The sequence below is a fragment of the Trematomus bernacchii genome, unplaced genomic scaffold, assembly GCF_902827165.1.
Source record: "Trematomus bernacchii unplaced genomic scaffold, fTreBer1.1, whole genome shotgun sequence".
NCBI classification, from domain to species: Eukaryota; Metazoa; Chordata; class Actinopteri; order Perciformes; family Nototheniidae; genus Trematomus; species Trematomus bernacchii.
This window is the reverse complement of record NW_022987839.1, coordinates 2,798,103-2,820,765: the sequence shown is the minus strand read 5'-3', so window position 1 is coordinate 2,820,765 and position 22,663 is coordinate 2,798,103. Positions and strand designations below refer to the sequence as shown.

At 40.2% G+C, this 22,663-nt stretch overlaps 3 protein-coding genes across 12 annotated transcripts in view; 1 reads left to right on the top strand and 2 right to left on the bottom strand.

Annotated features, from left to right (window-relative positions):
• Positions 1 to 9,257, bottom strand: part of fubp1 (far upstream element (FUSE) binding protein 1) — a 10,887-nt gene extending 1,630 nt beyond the window's left edge. The window contains exons 1-19 of one of the 10 annotated variants that reach the window (XM_034153188.1): positions 9,100 to 9,257; positions 8,573 to 8,696; positions 7,690 to 7,725; positions 7,481 to 7,517; positions 7,346 to 7,392; positions 7,194 to 7,265; positions 7,032 to 7,089; positions 6,780 to 6,942; positions 6,569 to 6,667; positions 6,188 to 6,370; positions 5,995 to 6,097; positions 5,540 to 5,782; positions 5,275 to 5,435; positions 5,026 to 5,180; positions 4,827 to 4,918; positions 4,523 to 4,648; positions 3,724 to 3,786; positions 1,635 to 1,786; positions 1 to 1,403 (exon numbers count right to left, since the gene is read on the bottom strand). The exon at positions 1 to 1,403 is cut by the window's left edge and continues 1,630 nt beyond it. In XM_034153188.1, coding sequence (XP_034009079.1) covers positions 1,395 to 1,403; positions 1,635 to 1,786; positions 3,724 to 3,786; positions 4,523 to 4,648; positions 4,827 to 4,918; positions 5,026 to 5,180; positions 5,275 to 5,435; positions 5,540 to 5,782; positions 5,995 to 6,097; positions 6,188 to 6,370; positions 6,569 to 6,667; positions 6,780 to 6,942; positions 7,032 to 7,089; positions 7,194 to 7,265; positions 7,346 to 7,392; positions 7,481 to 7,517; positions 7,690 to 7,725; positions 8,573 to 8,696; positions 9,100 to 9,192 — 2,016 coding nt within the window. In that variant the 5' untranslated portion in view covers positions 9,193 to 9,257 and the 3' untranslated portion in view covers positions 1 to 1,394. Of the gene's footprint in view, positions 1,404 to 1,634; positions 1,787 to 3,723; positions 3,787 to 4,522; positions 4,649 to 4,826; positions 4,919 to 5,025; positions 5,181 to 5,274; positions 5,436 to 5,539; positions 5,783 to 5,994; positions 6,098 to 6,187; positions 6,371 to 6,568; positions 6,668 to 6,779; positions 6,943 to 7,031; positions 7,090 to 7,193; positions 7,266 to 7,345; positions 7,393 to 7,480; positions 7,518 to 7,689; positions 7,726 to 8,572; positions 8,697 to 9,078 lie in introns of all 10 variants that reach the window. The other 9 variants (XM_034153192.1, XM_034153193.1, XM_034153187.1 and 6 more) reach the window with 9 other exon arrangements.
• An 811-nt stretch (positions 9,258 to 10,068) lies between these two features.
• On the bottom strand, positions 10,069 to 16,535 carry slc25a24l (solute carrier family 25 member 24, like). The gene is made up of 10 exons (XM_034153198.1): positions 16,273 to 16,535; positions 16,035 to 16,161; positions 15,485 to 15,572; positions 14,446 to 14,557; positions 14,158 to 14,316; positions 13,427 to 13,564; positions 13,216 to 13,326; positions 10,893 to 11,060; positions 10,669 to 10,807; positions 10,069 to 10,584 (listed from the first exon to the last, which is right to left on the bottom strand). Exons 1-10 carry the CDS (start codon positions 16,393 to 16,395, stop codon positions 10,409 to 10,411), a joined length of 1,341 nt encoding a protein of 446 aa, XP_034009089.1. The 5' UTR covers positions 16,396 to 16,535; the 3' UTR covers positions 10,069 to 10,408.
• An 808-nt stretch (positions 16,536 to 17,343) lies between these two features.
• Positions 17,344 to 22,009, top strand: dnajb4 (DnaJ heat shock protein family (Hsp40) member B4). The gene is made up of 3 exons (XM_034153199.1): positions 17,344 to 17,774; positions 18,950 to 19,524; positions 21,408 to 22,009. The coding sequence occupies exons 1-3, from the start codon at positions 17,564 to 17,566 to the stop codon at positions 21,636 to 21,638; spliced, it is 1,017 nt and encodes a 338-aa protein (XP_034009090.1). The 5' UTR covers positions 17,344 to 17,563; the 3' UTR covers positions 21,639 to 22,009.
• The last annotated feature ends 654 nt before the right edge of the window (positions 22,010 to 22,663 follow it).

Sequence of the window (22,663 nt, the reverse complement as noted above, 5' to 3'; positions counted from 1 at the left end):
GTGAGTCACACAAGGGGAAATGAGTCTCAGAAACATGTGGTAATCTAAAGCACTATTCCTCTCCTCAGAACATTTCATACTTACCCAGTGACATGGGGGGAAATGGCAATATTTGGACAAAAATACTACATATTTTTGCAGTTCAGAATGCATCAAAAAAAGGCGTTTATGTCTGAAGTCAGTCACAGTTTTGTACTTACAGTATAGGAGGGCTCAACTGATGGATGAAGACTGCTTAGCCACCCGACCCTACAACATCTATGTCCTTATATTGGATAAACACTAACAGAATGGGGACAGCAAAACGACTTTTTGCAATGTTTTTATATTAAAAAAACATTTGTTTATAAAAAAAACAAATTTATACATGTGAGTTAGTTCGCATTTTGAAAAGGTCAAGACACACGTTTCAATGCATTTTTGATACAGTGGCAATTTACCTGACTGTCCTGGAAGAAGAACAGCACAAAAAAATATAGAGATATATATATATATATATATATATATATAACACTAAAAATATGCAACATTTCTTGCAACCACGTTTTCTGAGGAACATGTTAAGGAAGAATACTTGCTTACCGCTTTTCTAAATTTGCCTGTGGAGGAGGAAGTGTCTATGTCAAGGCAAAATACAGTGCATACTACCTCAACAATGTCAGCAAACCAGACAGAATTATAAAAAAAAAGGGAGTGCGACAGCAACGCAGTTAATGCATGAGATACGAAACATGGATACCTGACGACTTTCTTGTGACAAAACATCTCTCTACTGAAGAGCAAAATCAGAAACAAGTGTAAAAATAAATGTCTATCAACAAGGACGTTTGTTGGTCTGAACCACTCGGGATCATTGCACGCACATAATGTATCTAAGAGACTTATAGACAGTTGGAGAGAGACAGGACAGCACAACTTTGAGTCAACCATTTTGGACAATAAACCCCCACATGGCTAGCGTTTCAAACCTCCCTCCCCCTCGGTAAAACATACAGAAATTCCTCTTAACCCTTATGCTTTAAAACCACCCCAACTTACCAACACAGGAGGTTTAAGTTTGTTTTATTGCAAAAACACAACAGGTAATAGCATTTTAAAACTGAGATGATTTACATGGTAATGTCTACAGCTTAATAAACATGAGTTCTAACCACATTTAATGTAGATACAGGGCTGGAATGACCATATAATTACCTCACTAAAAACAAAGCATTTACAAGAAAAAAGGAAAAACAAAAAAAAGGAGAAGGACGTGTTCGCCGGGAAATCTGCCATCTATGTGAAACACTTTCAAACCAAGGAAATTTAAGATCTTCATCAAGGCGGCTGCATCCAAACATTTAACAAAGGATTTTGTTTCGACAATGTAGCATTTACTCTATGTCCGCTTCACATTACTGGCCCTGTGCAGAAGAAATACATAGAAGATACATTGCATGTTAACAGCGGAATCAGCGAATCAGCTTCCCAAAATAAAAGCTTAAAACCTGTTTAGGGAGGAAGTCGTTTTGGTTAAGTGTGTGAAGGTGCGGCCGTCACTGGAGCCCTGTAAACCCTGAGGGGGGAAGGCGGTTACGGCACTAAAGAATTGAATATGCAGTGGTGTGGCGGGCAGATTTTTATCGGGGTTGTACCTGAGGGGCTTGTGGTGCTGCTCCTGGGTTTGCTGTGCCGTAGTACGCAGCCTGCTGGCGGTAGTACTCCGCCCAGGCTGCGCTGTAGTCGGGCTGACCGCCAGGCTGAGAGGCAGCTGCTGCGGCCGCGGTGGCCTGAGGGGCCGCTTGACCTGCAGGGGGTAACAAGAGAGATTGTTGGCACGGAGATAAGATTCAGGAAAATGAGCGCAGCACAGTAGATTATGTTAATGCTTAAAGGCACCCTATTTTGCTTATATTCAGGTTCTGTTGTGATTGGTCAATGGCTCTTTAGCCTATCACGTGTGTTACTAGCCAATAGAAGTGCAAGTGTTACATAGTGATGTCAGTGTTCTGGGAGTAAACAAAGGAGTCCACTGGAGGAGTGTGTTGACTTTGGGATTTTAGCCTTTGCAGACAATTTACATGCATATATAACACACTACAGGAAAGGGAAACCCAAATAAGCATGATAGGGCCCCTTGTATCATTTTATAAGAAGGTGAACGAACCCACCACCACTTCCTATAGGTGGTAGGACAGAATCCTTCTGCCTTTATATTGGGCGGCTGGGAGAGCAGACACTCTACTAGAGAGGGCTGCTGAATGAACACAGCCACCCTTCAACATTAAAAACATTTGAATCAAAGCGACAACAAAAACATATGACTGACTCCTTTTTTTCAGCTATTGAAAATATAAGGAAACTACTCTGTTTCTATGAGATGACTCTTACAATCAGGGTCAAACTTCATGACTACTTAGTTTGCCTTTGAAAACCAAGTTGCACCACTTTATATAAAGTTTATTGACCAAACTCTATTCACTATAGAGAGGCGAAGTCCCTCCCTTTCCGGTGGAACACATGGGACCTTATTTCGGAAAAATTATGTATTGAAGTCAATGGGGAGAGAAAACGTATCTCTCGATCCCGGTTGAATTGTGCCATGAATTACACATATGATGTTTGTCAATCTTAAAAAATAATTTCCATGTAAAAAAAAGTCACAGTTTGTCGTAAAACTGTTGAAATATAAGACGTGAAAAATACGCAACTAGAAAGACTACAAATCCCAGAGTCGCGTAAGTGATGCCATAACTGTTTTCCTCCACTAAATATAAGAGATAGCTAAGATGAGATAACTTTAACAAGATGCCTGTGTGCTTAGTACCAGGTTGTTATCATACCAGCAATGGGTCTTGCTCGTTCTTTCGGTTCCCGTCTGATGAAAGGACCAGGAGTGGCTGGCTGGATCAAGTTAGCTACCTAGCTAGTAGCAAGCACGTTAGTTAGCATTACAGCCGGCTTAGCCATGTCATTTTTATTAGCCTTAACATAAAGTAACATTAAGTTAACCAAAGTGTTAAACAGTAGAGTAGTAGTCATATTTCGTGAACCCTTTGAAGAGTACCGTCACACCGGTGTGATCATTCTTTTATACACCGTTTAAGCCCAGATGTCCCCGGGGGAGACATGCTAACGCTACATTAGCATCGGCGATCTATTCTACTTCATGCTATCTGCACAAATGGTTAACATTGAACATTAAAACTATCAGGCAGTTCAAGGAGAATCGAAGGAAGGCAGGCAGGCAGCTTTGCATGACATTCTTCTGGACGCGTTTCATTGTGGTGATGGTGAGGGTAGTCAATCCCTTTTTTGGCAAGACAGTAATGACGGCCATCTTGGTGACGCGTGTTGTTGTGCGAGACCAGAGATGTAGTTCATTGAGCGGTTTCACATTAAAAAACTCTTACTCCAGTTTTACAGCAAAAAAAAAATAATTTTTACTTCAAAATGATCTTTTAAGATTGACAAACATCATACGTGTAATTCATGGCACAATTCAAACGGGATCGAAAGATAACTTTTCTCTCGCCATTGACTTCAATACATAATTTTTTCGCAATAAGGTCCCATGGAGGTCCACTGGAAAGGGAGGGACTTCGCCTCTATTACTAAATAAATGCACTAACAGAATTGAGTCGAATATTTTTGCCACTATTATAACTTGATGCATCAGAAACCATATCTAATAATAAAGCAATTAAAAAGAGGACTTAGTATTTCACTGGAAGGAGTACTGACCTTGTTTCTTGTAATATTCCTCCCAGGCTTTTGTGTAATCCTGAGGTTGTTGACTCTGTTGACCTGCAAACAGAAGGACAATAAAGTGTCAAATCATTTCAGTTTAGAAATAAAATATGAACATAAAAAAGGAAAATCCTTCTACATGGCTTACATCCATGAGACAAATGAAACATATTGCATCCAATGAGACACAAATGAAACATATTGCATTTAACTTTACAGCCATTCAGCAACACATTCATGACACAGAAAACTCCAACTCATTCATAAAGCCCAATTATAATGTAGAAAATAAGCTACTCTAAGGCTGCTCTGTGTCCTCAGCTCAGTCCTGTAGATAGTAAGACGTGTTGCAGTCTAAACAGCACAGGCATCAAATGACTGCCTTGTGTTAATAGTACTACACTGAAACTAGGTTCATATATCCATTTTCTTGTAATATTCCTCCCAGGCCTTGGAGTAATCTGCCTGTCCACTCTGCAGGCTGTGGGTCACCTGTTACAGAAACATGGCACCGTGTAATTAGTGAATCATTCTCAGCAGAGTCTGCTCCTGCCCAGGTTCAGGTCTACCAGCTTTGGGGGGGCTGAAGGGAAACAATCCTGTCCCTGGGGTCAAATAATATGTTCTGCAAAACCCATTAAAGGTGGAACAAAACCAGCTTGTTTCCTGTCAGAGAAGATGTGAGCACAGAACACTACTAGCCTCAAAACTCAAGTACGCTACCCTGCTCTACTCTACTCCTGCCTCAACAGTTTCTGCTTCTCTCAGAGGAACTAATGGAGACTTCGGTCACCTTGGCCGTTGGACTGAGTCGTGCCTGGAGCTCCGCTCGTTGGGGTCATGGGGGCCTGCGGCTGCTGGCTGTACTGAGCGTAATAAGCTGCCCACGCTGCTGCGTTGGCGTCTGCTGCTGCTTTATCTGGACATAAAAAACATTTTGTTCAAGAGAAAGCCCAAGATAAAAGCTGGAAACAGACACAGTCTGTTTGTGTTTAACCAATGAACAATGCCACCGTCAATCAGGATTTTAAAAACACGTTTCAAGGAGTATTTTTCATTTAGACAAATTTGTGTAGTAAGTATTTTTTTGAACGAACCCTGTAGATGCTCACTTGGATCCGGCTGTCCTTGTTGCCAGTGAGGGTATCCGTTGCCCCATCCCTGAGGCTGGTAAGGCGCTGGTGGACCGCTGATGAAAGAAAAAAACATTAATTTCATTTACCCTAAACATCTTATATTATTGTCATCATATGAAGATGTCCAGCTTAGGTGAAACCAAGCGGCCCCTGTACTTACTGAGGTCCTGGGGGGCCCTGGTTGTATGGCCCGGCGTTGTATGGACCCATGGGAGCCCCGGGGGGTCCAGGTGGTCCAGGAGGGCCGTGTGGGCCTGGACCTCCATGTCCTCCACCGGGGGGGCCGTGTGGGCCGCCCATCGGAGTGACGGGTCCCTGAAAACACAGAATCACATCCTGGTCAGTAAACAAGCTTAAAAAATAAGCAATATATCCAATGGGGCTTTAAAATTAGCTCTTGGTGTCTCACCCCAATTTTCTCCTCGACTAGCTGCCTGGCGTAGTCGATCTGTTGGGGGGAGCCCCGTACTGTGAACATTTTGATGTTGGGGTCGGCGTTGGGGGGAGGATTTCTCTGCAGCTCGATCCTGGCTCCAGACTGCTGGCTGATGCCCTTTATCGTCTCACCGCCTGAACAGTTCAGAAACCATAATGAATTCACAAGTCCACTGTAATTGAGTCTATGTTATTTAACCAGATATGACTGAGCGTCATCTGGTAGAGGGGCCCCTTACCTTTTCCGATGATGAGGCCGGTCTTCATGGTTGGGACAGTGAAGGTGAACTCCTGCAGGCCACCAGGGGGGCCCATGTTCCAGTTCCCTTGCCCGCGGCCACGCCCTCGGCCCCCTCCGTGTCCTCCTGGGGGCCCGCCAGCCTGAACGCTCCTGAGCAGGTCGGAAATTATTTCTGCTGCGTGCTGCGCCTGGTCGGGGGGGCCCATGATCTGTGCTATCCTCTCAGGGGGGGTGCCGTCATCTGGAGAAATAAAAGTATTAGGGACCATCCAGACAGAATATATGTTTTTGGTGAGTGACATGTCTTGTGTTCAGGTCTCAGATTAAAGGGTTAGGGTATCCATCAGTTCTCAGCGTGGTGCATGATTTTTCATCACGGACCAAACACATTTTTAACAGCGTCCAAAAGACTTTGGCCACAGTTGCTGTACAGTAGCAGTCCAAAACATTTACCTGGTTTAAACTGAATTCTGACGCCTGTGTCGTTCTGTATTTTCTTGATCATCTCTCCATTTCTGCCAATAACAATTCCCACTGCAAACCGAGGAACAGGAACCTAAATGAGGAAAGAAAATAAAACCAGTTCAGAAACAGACTCAACATCTTGTCTCCAAAAGAATTGAGACATCTTGATTGAAACACTCACATCTAAGCTGTCTCCACCATTTCCTCCTCCGCCGTCGCCACCACCATTTCCTCCTCCTCCACCACCATTACCGCCACCATTACCACCACCACCGTGTCCGCCTCCAACTCTTGATCCGTACTCTCCCCTCTGCTCCCTGAAGCCTTGATCTCTGATCAGCTCCATCACCATCTCTTTGGCTTGCTGTAGAGACAAGAAATGACATCTTATTACAGCACTACTTCACTAGTCCCCAACGGAGACCAATAAAAGACTCTTAGCCATAAGACAGTAAGGATATAATGACCGTCTTTTTACATTTAAAACATCCGTTTTAATGTAAATGCAATTTTGATGACATATTTATTTTAAGAATGTTAATAAAATGGGGTGGGGACTCACCTGAACTTTAAAGGGTTCTCCTGAAATGCGGAGTGGCTTATCAGCGCCTGTGTTTTGGGGTCCATCTTGGATCATGACCATCTTCACTCCAGCTCTTTCCTGCAGGTTAAGAGAAGAATAAGAATGTGCCCATGCCAAAAATGTCATCTAATAAACGACTGCTCTCGTTTTCACGCCCACTCTTTCTACTTAAACTCTGGCGAACGCTCACCTGAAGGCCTTTGATGGTTTCTCCTCCCTTCCCAATGACGAGTCCGGCTTTAGTGGCAGGGATCATGATCTCCTGGACCGACGTTCCGGGGCCGTCGTTGTGGTTGAATGCTGGAGCTGGACGCCCCTTCTCAACAATCTCTGTAAGTAGCCTCTTTGCGGCCCTAATGGAAGAAACATTACCATTAAACAGTCTGAAATCCCTAAAAATGGATCCAACTAATATTAGGTGTATAATAAAGTGTTGACTTACTGGATGGATTCTGGTCCTCCGGTCAGTGTCACCGACCTATCAGGCATACCTCCACTGTCTATATCAGAAACATGCAGTCAATTCAAAACATCTCAGTCATTATTAACTATAATTTTCTGAGTATCACTGGAGCCAAAATATCAGCAACAGATCTAAACATACCCGACGCAATCTGTATCTTACATCCAGACTCTTGCTGCAGGCGAGAGATTTGTTCGCCTCCTCTTCCAATAACTATAAGGACAAAAGGTGTTACCCTAACGCACTCATTATCAAAAGACATGCTCAAATTCTGTTTTGGGGCCTACACTTACTGAATCCAACCATGCCATCTGGGACCTTGAATTCCTCTGATAATGACCTGAGAATAACAGAACAGATCAATCAATGTGATCTTTGTGGTAAATATTTAAATAAAAAAATATTCACAATTTAGCTTGAGTATCTACCTTGGGGGACCACCCATTCCTCCCATTCCTGAAAACGCTGCAGAAAGACATTACAATACATTAGGTGGGAACAAATATACAACACAGACCTTTAACTCATGCAACAAATTCATGCTAATTTTGGGGGCAATTACTCAAAGGAAGGGAATCATAACAAATTACAGCCACAAATTCAACTGCAACTACAGCTACGTCACCAGTTCACTCACCGTCGTTTGTAGCCACTTTCTTCGTCTCTGGTTGGTCTGTGACAATATGACATAATAACCAGTATAAGTATCTATCATTACACCCACTATCACATTACAGTTCTTTAATCTAAAAATGGCTAATCAACATTACCTGAAATTGAAATGGTTAAGGCAAACAGCAAAAGCCTGCATAGCCACCATACATACAGAGCTTAATGTACTCTTAATTATTACGCACACCCAGAAAATCCCCACCAATTCAATAGTCCTGCTATCAAACCCTCCACCCTGAATGTGTTAAATGTTGGTTTCGGTCTTTATTTTTCATTTCGTCAGATTTCTTGCAGGATATACGTATAAGACTTACTACTGCAAAGTGGTACCTCAAGTCAGAAACTCAGTAAATAAGAGGATTTATAAGTATATTTTATACTTTTAGGGAAAACAAAGCTGAAACCAACACTGCCTCACCCTCATCAGAAAGTGTATATATGTATAATCACACAAAAAATACCCATTACCCACAAATTACATTAGATCACCAGTGATGGAATATAATCAAATCGATGTACCCACTGTAATTGTACTGCTCCACTAGTTCAATGTTGTTACTTAACACTCGTAATTCTTCATGTCAATATATAAGTTCCCCAAATATATACATTTTCATTGGCCCTGATTTGATACAGTGAAAATGTCATCCAAGTCTCAACACATGCACTAAACATGGTGGATTGGTTCAAATTAAAAAGGGAAATAATATGGTTTGGGATCAAATACTTAATGTTAAGCGTATTAGTTAAATGTAAATTCTAGTCAAATAAAGTTTAGTAGTGGCTAAAAAACACACATGCAAGCATTAGCTATGAAGACTTGCATTGAATCGATTTGAACCACTGACCGATATTTAGGTTAGGCATGGGAAAATACCCACCAGCGTCCTCCAGGGGCCTTTTCTGGCCTCCGTAGCCGAAGTCGTTCGTCTGGGGCGCTGAAGGAACATCACCGCCGATCTTCGCTGCAATCTGAAACAGAATAATAAAACAAAACGGAAATTAAAGATGATTTATTAGCTGTTTTTGTGTTTGACGCGTTTCTTTCTGCGGCCTAGCGTTAAAACAAAAAAAATACGCTCCGGAAGTGTGAGCCAACAAAGGAAAATAAAACTTCCACTTTAAAATACATTACGGTTCTACGCCTATGTATTTTGATGTTATCCCATTACAAGTATATAAGTGTCCGATCATTGCATACATTTGTAATGTATTTGTTTCCATCTGTTTTCGCTTTTCATCGTCATGGTTAGCATAGCTTAGCTTCGCGTGCTGTCGTATCTTACCTCGGGGAGAAAAAGCATCAAAAAACGTGCCTTTTCGCCCCCTCTTTCGATGATTATTTTTTACTTACTTGATCAAATGATGTTCTTACCTGCCGTGCTCTCTGTAGAGCGTCTTTAAAAGCGTCATTCATGCCTGGGCCGGAGTTAGAGGACGGAGGAGCCACGCTGCTGTAGTCAGCCATATCTGATGATCTGCTGCACAGCGACTCAAGATGGACGGTTACATTCACGAGATCTGGACGGGAAACTCGCGGGGAAATGAAGTATCGCGAGAAGTGTTTAAGGCGGGGACAATACATGTTTTTTTTACGGGTAAATCTTCTCTAAAACTTTGCCTGTAGGAAACAAATTAATTAAATTGTGCAAAAGTAAAAAACCCCTCCAATATAACACATTTCTAAACACCTTTATTCCTAAGGGACCACTTGTTCTGTGTTTTTTCTTTTCAGTTTTTTGTCACAGCAACTTGTAAACAAGGGATCGCACAACATGTGAAAATGAAGAAAATAAAGAAGAAGAAGAAGATGAACCTTTATTAATCCCCCTAGGGAAATTCAGTGTTTAACCATAAATATCTCAAAATAGAACAAAAGTACAAAGTAAGATATACACACATATTAACAGAGAACTATATACATCTGTAGACTTTAATACAATTTGCTGTCATATTATTTACTTTGAGACTTTTTAGAAAGTATACATAGGCCTACTTGGATTCAGGGTAGTATAGGCTACTCTTATTACTCTTAGTTTTATCTTATAATGTATAAATTATGTAGGTTTAACTACCAAGCTGTAGGCTTTATAAAGTAGTGAGAATTAGCACTATCTTAAACATATTTATTGCTTTATGAATGCATTGCAGAATGATTTCTTGAAGTGCAATATTTCAAGTTTCAGAAAAGGATCTGAATACATATCCAGAATTTCTTTCTCTGATGTTAATACCTTTGTAGCTGTGTCTTTAACAAGGAATTGTTTGTAATGTTTTGCTCATTGCATGAAAACACATACACTGTTAAATTATAGATGAAAATAAGATATCTGACCACTTTTATGAAATAACATTTTATTTACAGGCCACACGCATTTACACGCCATAGCCTCAAGCAGAAAATTAATACACTTTTTCACATTTTGGATTTCTAGTCAACCATGCATTTAAAAAATGTATGTCATAAGCTCTGTGTCTTTGGTAAACCATTGAGTTAACTCAAGATTCAATAAAAAAAAAAGAGTATTCAAGATTGAATCACATGATGATCCATTGGTTCATCCATTCTTCTGGTTCTTCCAAGATTCAAGTTGCTTTTGTACATTCTGTTAACTTTATTAAGAGTTCACAGTTTTTAGTGCCGTTGTTTTCTGGAGTGATCACGATCTATGCTAAGACTCTGTTTAGGAAACCAGATCTTCAAATGTTCTAGTTAAAGTGTAGTTTATCAAAGCACATGGAATAGCTCTGACGAAGCTGGCTCCCATCCCATTATAATATCCTCTAATTCCTCCTCTTTCATATATCCCTAAAAGTCCTTGTAGTACACCTGAAGCTTGACGAGAATCTTGGCTGAAAGCTGTAAAACAAGACAAATTTGGATGAGTAAAACATCTCAAATGGTTCCAAATAATCGTAAAATGTGTGACAGAAAATGGTTTACCTTGTGCTTGCTGCTGAGTTCGGATCACAGCCAGCGGGTAACTGGTAATTTGTCCAGAAGCAAAGGCCACAAAACTGAAGAAAAACAGTTTGGAGTCGCTGTTGTAGGTGGGATGATTCCTTGCCCAGTTCATGATCGACTGCAACAAGAAGCAAACAGTTAATATATGTTTAAAATATTTCAGATGACCATATATTTTACCGTTGAGAGCTGAATTGTCTCACCTGATGAACTGCACACTCCACGCCTGCATAGGGGATCATGCAGAGGACGCTGGGCTTGAATCCTCTGTAGAAGGAGGACAGCGACTCGTTTCTGTAGATCGATCGAGCGCATGCCACAACACCGTGGTAGGTGCCGGCCTGCTGCAGGTTCAACCTCACCTTCAGCACCTGTGGAGGAGATACGAGGAGAGAGATTACTAAAATAAAACACTTTCACAAAATTACAAATGATAAGTTTCAGTTTATTATAGACATTGTTGGGATTAATGCAAACAACGGAGAGCAGTCTCAGGTCAAAAACAACTTCCATTTATCAGGTCTATTATTTAAAGGTCTACTATGCTTTAAAAAAGGATGTTTTTTGCAAATTTCCATTTTGAGAATAAACAGGCCTGTTTGAAACTGAAAATGTCTGATGTGAAAAGTTTATTTGAAGATCTACGATGGATTATATATAGGCCTACATGAACACTTTTGGTTTGCCTAGAAAAATAAAAGGGGTTATTTTAGAAGTAGAGTAAACAGTAACATTTACCTGTGTTTTACTGAAATTAAACTATGTCACTAATCTTCATGACTTGGAATCAGAGGTCAACAACTAGTGTGGGAAAAGTTCCCAAAGCATCACAGACAATGAATAACATAGACATCTGTTAAGTGACCTCTTTAAAGTGTCTATTCTCTCTAAGGAGAATGAGGCTGGTGCCCCACGAGGACGAAAACGGGTTGTATCCGCATATTTCTCTTGCGTATAGCCCTTTTTGCCACACGAGGCCGTAACTAAACGATAGAAACGGACCCCGCAAACGATAACGGGTCCAAAGGTGGATAGATCTGGGAACGGAGCGCTCTGGGGGGTCCAACGGCTCCCTGTGATCGCCTCTATACGATCATTTTGTGATAATGATGACGCAATAGCCCCGCCTCTCCCCGCCTCTGCTGCTCACCCCCGCAAAAGTAAACTGCACACTGAATTCAGATTATTTATCTTTATCTCGATATGGACATAAACGCAAGTGAAGTCTAATCTGACAGGACGGAGACACGCAGCTCCTCCCGCTGTGATGCAGCGGGAGCAAAACACACACTTCAAGTCAGATCATCACCCTTAGCTATTTTAATTGCCTCTCAAACTACCTAAACTAGTTATAAATATGTTTATTTTTACTGTCGGGTCACTCATTACTGGGTCAGCTGCTGCATGAGACAGACACTGACACTGTCAGAAGAGAGGGAGGAAAAAGAGAGGCTCCGTATATTTTATTATTATATATCATTATATAGAGTCGTTATTCAGAGACACGCCCAAACGTTGACGCTTACATGGTAATTGTATTACCATTATAAATCACAAGGAGGGGTATAAGCAAGCACGATGGCCCATTCTGCTTTCAAGTACCCGAGCTATTGAAACTGCCTCAACAGCAGATGGGTCAGGGTTTAGGAGAAGGGTCTTTTAGCTTGAGTATTGCAGATTCTGTAAATAAAGTTGTTATTTTTTTACATCAAATGTTCATGTCTTTAAAGAAATGACGCCAAAAGATAACACAGTGCAATTTTTCTCTCTCAACTTTTTATGTTAGTCACAGTCATCGAAGAAGTACTCATGCATGAATGATGCATTAATGTACTCATAGCTTTAATGTTGCAGCAGGTAAAGGTGGAGCTTAATTTAAATACCTTACTTATTATTGTGCAACCCAATCTACACAAAAACCCACCCAAATCTCTTAGTTCATATATATTTTATATTTAAACGCTATGTCTGCAACTCTAGTAAAGGTCTCAAACCAAAAAGTAACATAAAATCTACTTGATACTCGAGTCAGCAAGACCTTATGAATGCTCATGTTCATCCTGCCGATAATGTCTAAAGCACCCAAGTGCTAAATATTATTCACAGTATTTGATACAACTTTTGAAAGAACATCCATAACATACATCTGTTTGCAACTTATATCAATATTCCAATTACTTGTATATAGACTATTCTGCACTATTTCTATTATATTCTATTTCATTTTATTTACTTGCACTATTATCTGTTTTATTGTTGTTGCACTGTTGGAGGAGCCTGTGACCTAAGATTTTCATTATCATAACTACACTGTAGCTATGCACAAATGACAATAAAAGCCTTGAATCCTTGAAAAAAACAGAAACATATTCTCATTTGTTTGCAATAACTAAACCAAAGCATCATGATGTACTCAACTAGGACATTGATGATTTGTGTTAACCTGTAATGGGACACTGTTATTAAAATGTGAGGACAGGACGGAGATGTCAAAGCACTCTGCGACCTGCCTCAGATCTGTAATACCTCTAAAGGGTAGAAGGCAGCGTGGGCGACGGCCCCGGACACACAGCCCAACCCGAAGCGCTGCTGCACCGTCAGAGTCTGCTGCGTGCTGCTCTGCGTGTACGCCTTCATCTGCACAAAGTAGAGAAACTCTGAGTGAACTGCTGAATTATAAATAGGAAGCTACTGCATGAATAATTCACTATAGAGAGTTTTCCTGCGACTGCCTCACCTGGGCGTAGATAAGACACTGGAGCGTAGACTGTGGTGTTCCTTTCAGCACGTTGACGGCGTTGCCTTGCCACATCGACCGCAGACCACCAGCCCTCATCTCCGAAAAGCCCTGAGAGAAGGCTTTGGATCCATGAACCTGCAGAACACAGAAAATATCAGAAATATTAACTGCTTATAGAGACAGTGACAAACATGTGCAGTAACCTGAAAAATAAACTTTGTTGAGGAAAAGAGGTACAGGTGCTATTTGAGGTCGCTGAACCAAGCTAAACAAGCACAGATAATCTAAACTGCAAAGACCTTTGGGCCCAGATGGATGTGTTATATAGTCTAGATTTTATGGGATGCTTTAGAAGATAACACATATTCACGTTTATAAGTGTATCAGATCAGATAAACTAAGAAAAGGGATGTCAGTATCTCACTCTGTAAGGACTTGGTTGGCAATCGAAGGGTTGCTGGTTAAAGTCACAATCAAAACAAAATACAGATTAGCTGGAGGGGTGTCCTTTAGCTTCTTTCACCTAAACCGCAGAGTGCTCCATGGTGCCGAACCATTGGCAGGCTCTAACCCACTCCTTGAATGCAGTTATATTTACCTTTATGTTTATGCATGTGTGTATTTCAGGCATTTGCCCAAAAATTGGAATTTCCCCCTGAGGATAAATAAAGGATGTCTTGTCTTAAGTCCATACATGCTTTTCCCTAACACCTGACCGTGGATCTGACCTGCAGTTGTGTCTTCAGGCGGTCGATGGGGGCCGTCACAGTTCGGGACACAGCATCAGCCAGACCTGCTGCCAGAACAAACGTCCTCCACGCCCCAAAGCCCGACGCCTCCTCGGGGAACTCGATGGGCATGGCACGACTCTCGCCCACATCGAAAACCTGCAGAATGAGCATTCATCATCTTCTATTCTCTGGTATTACTAACGCTGAAGTGGATGTGTCACAGTTTCTGCACATCATCATCAAAAGTAACACAGTTGACCGTGAAGCTGCCAAAAAAGTTCTTACCATACTGTGTTTCCATGACGACACCAGCTCCCCTATGTTGTCCACAGGGTTGAGGATGACGTGGTGCAGAAACTCAGCCCAGTCCACCGTCATGGAGCTGTCCTTATCCATCCTGGAGGATTAATAAACACGTGTTGGTTTGTTTGGATCACAGACTGTAATGAGCAGCTGTGTGATTTCATCATCAAACATCATCCTAGTATCAAGTAACCAAAAGATGCACTGATAAAGGTTTTAAAAGTAGCTGTTTATGTCCTTATTGATCATGAAGTAACTCAATTGTGATAAAGCACTAATGAGCTTTGGATAAAAGCGTCAGCTAAATGCAATGTAATATCTCACAGTTCAGTGAATCCAAATTGAAGGACTGTTTAGGGCCACAAATAAATCGTGTATTCTTTTATTACTACAGGTTGGTCGATATTATGATTTATAGCTAAAAGTAAGAAAGCTATATCAAAATATGGTTACAGCCTGAACTGCCTATATTACAAGAATGTATTTTTCATTGTAAAGGATGTCTGTGTCTTGGAGAAATATACCTTTTCTTTAAAGCTGCAAGTAATCAGATTTCAGTCATATTGGGCTAAATGGATATCATTATTTTATTTGACCTAGCTATTTTTTTTACGTGTAAACGACAAACATATTTTCCCCATTTTCCTCTAAAGGAAATAAATAAATGTCATACCTTTTCCTCTTTCATCGTGATTGCTTGTTGATTTTAATATTCTAGTTTGATTTGACATATATATCGTTTAACGTTTCACTTTCTTCTATAGTTTTAGCTTATACATTTACTAAAACATATACAAGAGTATTATTGAGAAAGGTCTATGGTGTAAAAAAAAGACTCATTTTGGAAACACTGTCAATAAACTGCTGACATTTATCAAGTAAGTGCCAATCTGATAATATGATAACACCTGTTTAAAGTTGTGTGTGTTTGGTCTGATCTCAGTTGAACACAGTACTACAACTGATAAAGTCCTTTAAATACAACAAAATAATCCATGATGTAGTTGGATAAATATCTTACATTTGAATAATTTTTTTTGCATTCGGCTTTGATATGACCACTCCTAACTCCTTAAACAAACATATGATGTCCTCCTGGTCAATCACCCCTGATCAGAGAAGAAATGCACATGATTACAAACAGATACGGCTCTTTGCGTTATCATATTTCAGGGAAGTGATACTGTAAACTGTATGAGTGCAACGGTCAGTCAACAGGGCTGTACAGGGTGCTGTGTACCATAAACAAGGCATGCAGGTCTACTTTTCCTTTCTGACCTTGAAAATACAGTTTATTGTCATACAAATTCACATTAATAGCTGTTTATAAAGAAGATGAAAAAATGTGAAGACTCATCTTCTATAAAACACATTGTTATGCTATAATTATTGTAATAATAATATTCATATATTATATTATAAGAAGAGTAATGCCTAAAAAAAAGATTAAAGACTCTAAACATGGGGTTACAACCGTTACATGTATGTTTTTAACAATACTTTTGCACTTTGTTGCATTCTCTTTTGTTTCCTTCATAAACAAAACATTATCAGACAACAGTCCCACTCACCACACTTGTTCTTGTCAAGGTCATGAAAGTGGATTTTCCATTTCCTCTCTCTGTCCATCATGTAACCGAGGAACTCTTTATAATCCAACAGGCCATCTTTGTTTTTGTCATAAGATTCAATGATATTCTAGGAGAAAGTCAGCAGGTGTGTTGATTAGTGCATGAATGAATGAATGACACAAGGGTACAGTCTTGTGCATTGCTGTTTAGATAAATATGTATGTATTTGCAACATTACCTGGACCTTTCCATCAGCTGAGAGGATCCCATGCTTCCTCATTTCGTCTTGGAGCTCCGACACTGAAACGAATCCATCATCGTTTTGATCCAGTTTAGAAAATAAACCACGAAACTGATCCATGGTGCATTTAGAAACAAGTCAACCCCAGTTAAAAAAAATATGTTTCAAAATATGCACTCCTCTTCATCAAGGGAGAAATGCTTCCATTGATAAATCATCAGATATTATTGAGCTGCAGCTCTGCTCGGACGCTGACTCATTGGCAGCAGTGCTCAGTGCCAATGCAGCAGAAATGCTTACTTTATCTCAAAGAGAATGACTAATTCCCTCTGTAGTGCAGCAGGTGGCGCTGCTGCTGCGAGAGAGCCCACCACCATCCATCATCACTGTGCCCTCTCCTCTACACCCTGAACCTGCTGAGTGTTCACTAACAACACACAGGGGATTGTAGCAATACAAGTAAATATATGAACATTTAGGCCTACTTGATGTTGCTTGTGGTGGCAAAAAGGAAATAACTTTATCTTGGCTTAAACCACTGCAACCAATCATAGACAAACGTGTTGTGTTGAGGCAAGTGGATACAATGGGAATGATCTGGAAGCTGAGGTAGGAATCAGTGAAACGCACACACACAGACACACGCACACACACACATTTACAAAACAAAAGTACAGTAAAGTACAATAAAATAGAATAATATCAATATTCTGCCTCTGTTGGTCAGTGGTTTATGTGAAGAAAATGATCATTTTAGAAAATAAAATGTGCGTTAAGATATATATAAAAATAATATATTTACATAACAATAAAAAAAAGTAATAATAATACTTCTACACACATTAGTAGGCCTACATTAAATTAAACAAAAAAAAAACACTTAAGTTTGTCAAAGGTGAGGCGTAATTATCATGTCTATCATATGTGAATACGCATTGCATATTTCACCTGTGTTAATCTCATATTATATCACACACACACACACAGTCACCGGAAGCAGAATTATTTCATGTTTCTGAGTTTGACGTTGGCTCTGTGGATGGATGCAGGGAGGAGGAGGGAGCCGAGGCTATTTAAAGAGGGTCATCCAGTCACGGATAAATAGCAGAAGGTCCTCCGCGCTGACTAACCGCCTCTAAATGTTTTTCATCCGGCTCTGTGTGTCTGTCTGCGGCTTCATGTGTCCAGACTGAGCCTCTGCTGACAGCCATCCGACGACCAGCACTGCATACATCCCCTGCAAGGGTCTTTCGTGGTCGTTTTTATAAAGGGATACTTGGGGGTAAAAATGGGTAAAGATTACTATAAAACGCTGGGCATCTCCAAAGGAGCCACAGAGGAGGATATTAAGAAAGCTTACAGAAAACAGGCGTTGAAATGGCATCCAGACAAAAACAAGTCTGCATCAGCCGAGGAGAAATTTAAGGAAATCGCTGAAGCATATGAAGTGCTGAGTGATCCGAAGAAAAGAGAAGTTTATGACCAGTATGGAGAGGAAGGTAAGGTGTTTTTATTATTTTAATTTAATTATATTTTGTGTCACACCTTCAATATACCGGTAAAATCCCGTTACCAAGCCGGATTGACTGGATGTAAAGCACAGCTGGCTTTAATTCAAGTCTCTCTGTAACCAGCAGGGTTAAAAACAGCTGTTCAGCACATCATAGGCCTAGATCTGTGCATCTATTATAAGAATTATCAAATGCACCATATCTGCAGTTATAATAAGCCCCTGCCACCATTTCCAGCTTAGACTTTCTTACAAATGTGTTTAATATACATTGTTTTATTTGACAGGGATAGTGTATATATCCTAAGCATATAGCTATAAACTAATTTACATCTGAATTGAATTGATCATATCAAAGCATTTGTGCACACAGTAGGCTATGTCGTAGCCTACCTCGGTACCTGCCATGTCGTATCTGAATCTGAACAGATGGTAATGTGGGGAGCATGATGTGAGGAAGGAGAACATATCACAGATAATCTCCTATAAAGCTCCTATACAGGCCTATAAAAAACTAAATTAGGCATATTAAGCTTATTTACTATTTCATTTTGCATATGTGCAAAACATCTTAAGGAAATGTGTACACTATGTCTCGTTTAAAGGCTCACTCAATCCATGCAACAAACAGAGTATCTGTGTTTTTTATAAATTGGTGATAACATGGAAGTTGTTATCAGAAATGCCCATGAGTAGACATGAGTCTATATATAAAATCCACTAAAATGGAAGATGTTGAGTGTATGGTCTCAGCATGTGTCCAGCATAGACTGTCCATTAAAAGACACAACATTTGACCTACATTTACAAGTGTTGGAGACTCATTAGGATCATTCTTATGTAAGGGAACATGACACTTAGGCTTTTTACGGTACTATATGCTGGCTAAGACAAATTAATGATAATAACACATACCATTTTTTCCCCTTCTAATTACATAATCAAAAATGTATCTTTAATGAGGCAGAATACAGCATTTTTGGCCACTTTTCCCTGAAACTAACCTAATTGATAAATCCATTATTTAAATAGTTTGTTACAAGAGGACTTAACAATTCAATTCTACTGTCTTGGGGACTGGATTGTCAATGTATGCATCATTTGTGGAATAAAGCTCACACTGTTGAATGTTGATGACTGATGGATAATTCTATCTCCCATCAGGTCTCAAGGGAGGAAACGGGCCCACAGATGGACCGGGCAACACCTTCACCTACACCTTCCATGGAGACCCTCACGCCACCTTCGCCACTTTCTTTGGTGGCTCGAACCCCTTCGATATGTTCTTTGGGCGTAAAGCAAACGGTCGAGACGACGACGACATGGAGGTGGACGGAAACGACCCCTTTGGTTCCTTCAGTAACTTCAACATGAACGGCTTCCCTCGGGACCCTCACACTGGACCTGGAGGGCCACGCAGGAAACAGGACCCTGCCATCATCCATGAACTGAGGGTCACCCTTGAGGAGGTTTTCCACGGCTGCACCAAGAGGATGAAAATCTCTCGCAAGAGGCTAAATCCAGACGGCAGGACCATGCGCAACGAGGATAAGATTCTCACTATCGAGATCAAGCGAGGCTGGAAAGAGGGAACCAAGATCACGTTCCCGCGGGAGGGGGACGAGTCATCCAATACCATTCCTGCGGACATTGTTTTCGTCATCAAGGACAAGCCACACCCTCACTTTAGGCGGGAGGGCTCAAACATTGTGTATCCTGTGCGCGTCAGCCTAAGACAGGTGAGTTATTTTCTGTTCTGGCACCCACTCATGACTATGTGTTGTATTATTAGAGTCTGATGGATTAGTCACACACAGGGGTGTTTCAGATCAAGCTCATATTTATTTTAGAGTGCTGCTTTAATGCTCTGATGCTCAAAAACAGGTGGATTCCCTTAAAAGTGGTCTTCCCTGGAAAGTACATGTGTCCTGAATGAGTATAGTACCAAACTAAACACACACGTTGGCTTATGTAATCTTCAACATTGAGAAATAGGAGCCGTTTCACAGGGAGGGCAGAGAGGCGGCGGCCGCCCACATGCAGACATTTCAAGATGTACTTTTATGGTTCCTCCTACTCTCCTCAACACTTTGAGATCTCAGTGCTTCAGCTCTGAATATGTGAGCGATACATGCGAACAGCAGCCGATCAGCTCTGTGCGACGTGAATCATCACTTGTTTTATCAGTCACGTTAAAGGTTTCCGTTCACATAGCTTCATTTCTTTGCTTTTCTTTTCTGCTAAAACATATTTTACAACTATACTCAAATAGAATATATCAACATGACTTTAATCTGACCTCCAAGAACACTTTCCACAGCATGTCATAGTCTTCCTCAGAAATACAAGAGAAAGCACAATGATTATATCCAACTCCAAATACGATCTTTGAATAGAGAGATTACGGACAGCTGTTATCATGTGATGACAACTGAGCCATCTCCTCGACAGCTGAGCAAACTGCATCCAATAATATAGACTGTTGATGTGTTTATGGATCTTAAATGGACCTTATGTAAAGGTTATTTTGAAACAATAGTTGTATAATTTGCTCAGTGTTCAATTAACTAGGTCTAGGTGTTCAATTATCTTGTTTTTTGTGTGGGTCTGTGAATAAATATACAACAGTCATTTATAATTGTGGTGAACTCTTATAATTAATCATGTCTGCCGGCAGTGGCTCAGTCAGTAGGGGATTGGACTGTGAGCCGTAGGGTCGCCGGTTCAAGTCCCCGACCAGACCTAAAAATGGAGTGTGGACTGCTACTTGGAGAGGTCCCAGTTCACCTCCTGCCCTGCCGTGGTGCCCTTGAGCAAGGCACCGGACAACCCCCTTCCCCCCTCACTCCCATTGCTCCCCGGGCGCTGTACAATAGCTGCCCAGTGGCTCCTAGTAGACTCCTGGTACTAGGATGGGTTCAAAGCAGAGAACACATTTCACTGTGTGTGCTGTGTGACCATTAAAGAGGGTTTCATCCCTCCCAATATTATTATTATTATATTATATTATTATGTCAAATATATTCATACGTTTCAATATAAACTGAGCGCCATGTAGCAACATCTTTAAGGGTATTTAAAGCTGAAACATAGTAGATATTCAGAAGGTTTTAGTGTGTTGGTTGAGGAAACCATTTAGCCAAAACCCAAAATGTAAAATTTTACAAAATCCACACATTTGCTTATCAGCAGATTGTGTCAATGTAAAATTGGACGATCAGCAACAAAACTAATGCAATATAAAAAAGTTAGGAAGAATTAAATATGATCCTTTCTCCACTTTTAGCTGAATTAGTGACATGAACATTTTCTATTGTTAAAAAACAACCATTTTCTATTGTCAAATTATTCGCAATGATTGTTTAAATCTAAAAATAGATAATAGATCATTTTGGTTAATATAATATAAAGAAATAGATCATCTGCTTAACTTATCAGTTTATTTATTTTTTGTGATTTTTTGTACATCTGCTATATTGTGTTATCAGAACATATTCTTACTAATATTCATTAAAACAATATATCAGATCACTAGTTTACTTCAGATTCTTGTGTTATTTTTCCTACATCATGTCTGGGTTGCTGTTTCTCACACTAACTTCCATGTTCCTGTGTTTTTCAGTCATTGTGTGGATGCTCTGTTACCGTGTCGACGATAGACGGGAACTCGTGCAACATGAAGATCACGGACGTCATCAAGCCTGGCATGAGAAGGACTGTCGCCGGGCAGGGTCTCCCCGTACCCAAAAACCCAGAGCAGAGAGGAGACCTGGTGGTGGAGCTGGACGTTAACTTCCCCGACACGCTGCCCGGAAACGCCAAGGACGTCCTGAAGCGACATTTACCTACTTAGGAAGAACAACAAGGACTAGACGAGAGAAAAATAACACATGACAGCACTCTCCCCCTTTACACACACACACTGAGAGTTCACAGATAGACCCCTACAATGATTGTGCAATTTCTACTTAAATCTTTCTATTTTTAGCATATTGGCAGATATAATGTGTTTGAAAAATTGGCCGAAAAGCAACAAAACTAATTGTAACATAGAAAAGCTTAATTCAAGGCATTCACCTCTATCTAGTTTTCCCTCCTGAATACTGAACATTTTATTAAGGTCTAATAACCGACAACTTTGAGTCGTAGCACCCTATTGTAATCAAAATTATTATTGTAATTATATATATATTTATATATATATTTATATAATGAATTTTTTTTTTTTTTTCCCTAATAAGTCTACATTTTGAGGGCCAAAACATGTACATTTTATACAAATAAATTAAGTGTCCTGCTCAATACATTTCTTGGTCACATTTCTTAAAACTTAAAACTGTTAAATGTAATGTAAAAATATCATATTAGCCTAAATTATCTGACATTTTAAAAATGAATTAGGATGTGAGGATTAAAGTTCACAGGTGCGAGATTAATAGGCAAAAACGTGTTAATGTTTTTACAGTAAAGGACGTCCTAAAACGACATTTACCTTCTTTGACAAGAACAAAGACTAAATGAGGGGAGAAAAGCAGTCGCCCACATTAACAAACCCACACACACACACACACACACAAACACACACACTGAGATTTCACAGATGGAACCCCTGCGACGAATGTGCAATTTCTATTTTTGAGCTATGCGGTGTTTGTATGAATACCATGCATGCTGCCGAGTTGATATCAGTGCAAGACATGAAAGATTGTCTGGATTGTTGATATCTGAAAGAAACACACTTTAAGTATGTGGCAACAATCACTTTATCGTTTTGTTTGTTGGAAATATTTTGTAGTGAGTCTACAGTTGCCAGAAAAATGAATATAACTGGAGTGCCAAACTTTTTTCTGACAGGCTTCATTACTGACATTTTTACCT

What these genes read in the sequence shown, in the direction of transcription:
- slc25a24l (XM_034153198.1), bottom strand. Translation starts at nt 16,395, where the DNA reads ATGGATCAGTTTCGTGGTTTATTTTCTAAACTGGATCAAAACGATGAT. An exon ending in CAGCTGATGGAAAGGTCCAG is followed by an intron (nt 16,162 to 16,272) that starts GTAATGTTGCAA and finishes ACTTTCTCCTAG; the next exon opens with AATATCATTGAATCTTATGA. An exon ending in AGTGTCTTATCTACGCCCAG is followed by an intron (nt 13,327 to 13,426) that starts GTGAGGCAGTCG and finishes TACTTTGTGCAG; the next exon opens with ATGAAGGCGTACACGCAGAG.
- dnajb4 (XM_034153199.1), top strand. Translation starts at nt 17,564, where the DNA reads ATGGGTAAAGATTACTATAAAACGCTGGGCATCTCCAAAGGAGCCACA. An exon ending in TGACCAGTATGGAGAGGAAG is followed by an intron (nt 17,775 to 18,949) that starts GTAAGGTGTTTT and finishes ATCTCCCATCAG; the next exon opens with GTCTCAAGGGAGGAAACGGG. An exon ending in TGCGCGTCAGCCTAAGACAG is followed by an intron (nt 19,525 to 21,407) that starts GTGAGTTATTTT and finishes TGTGTTTTTCAG; the next exon opens with TCATTGTGTGGATGCTCTGT.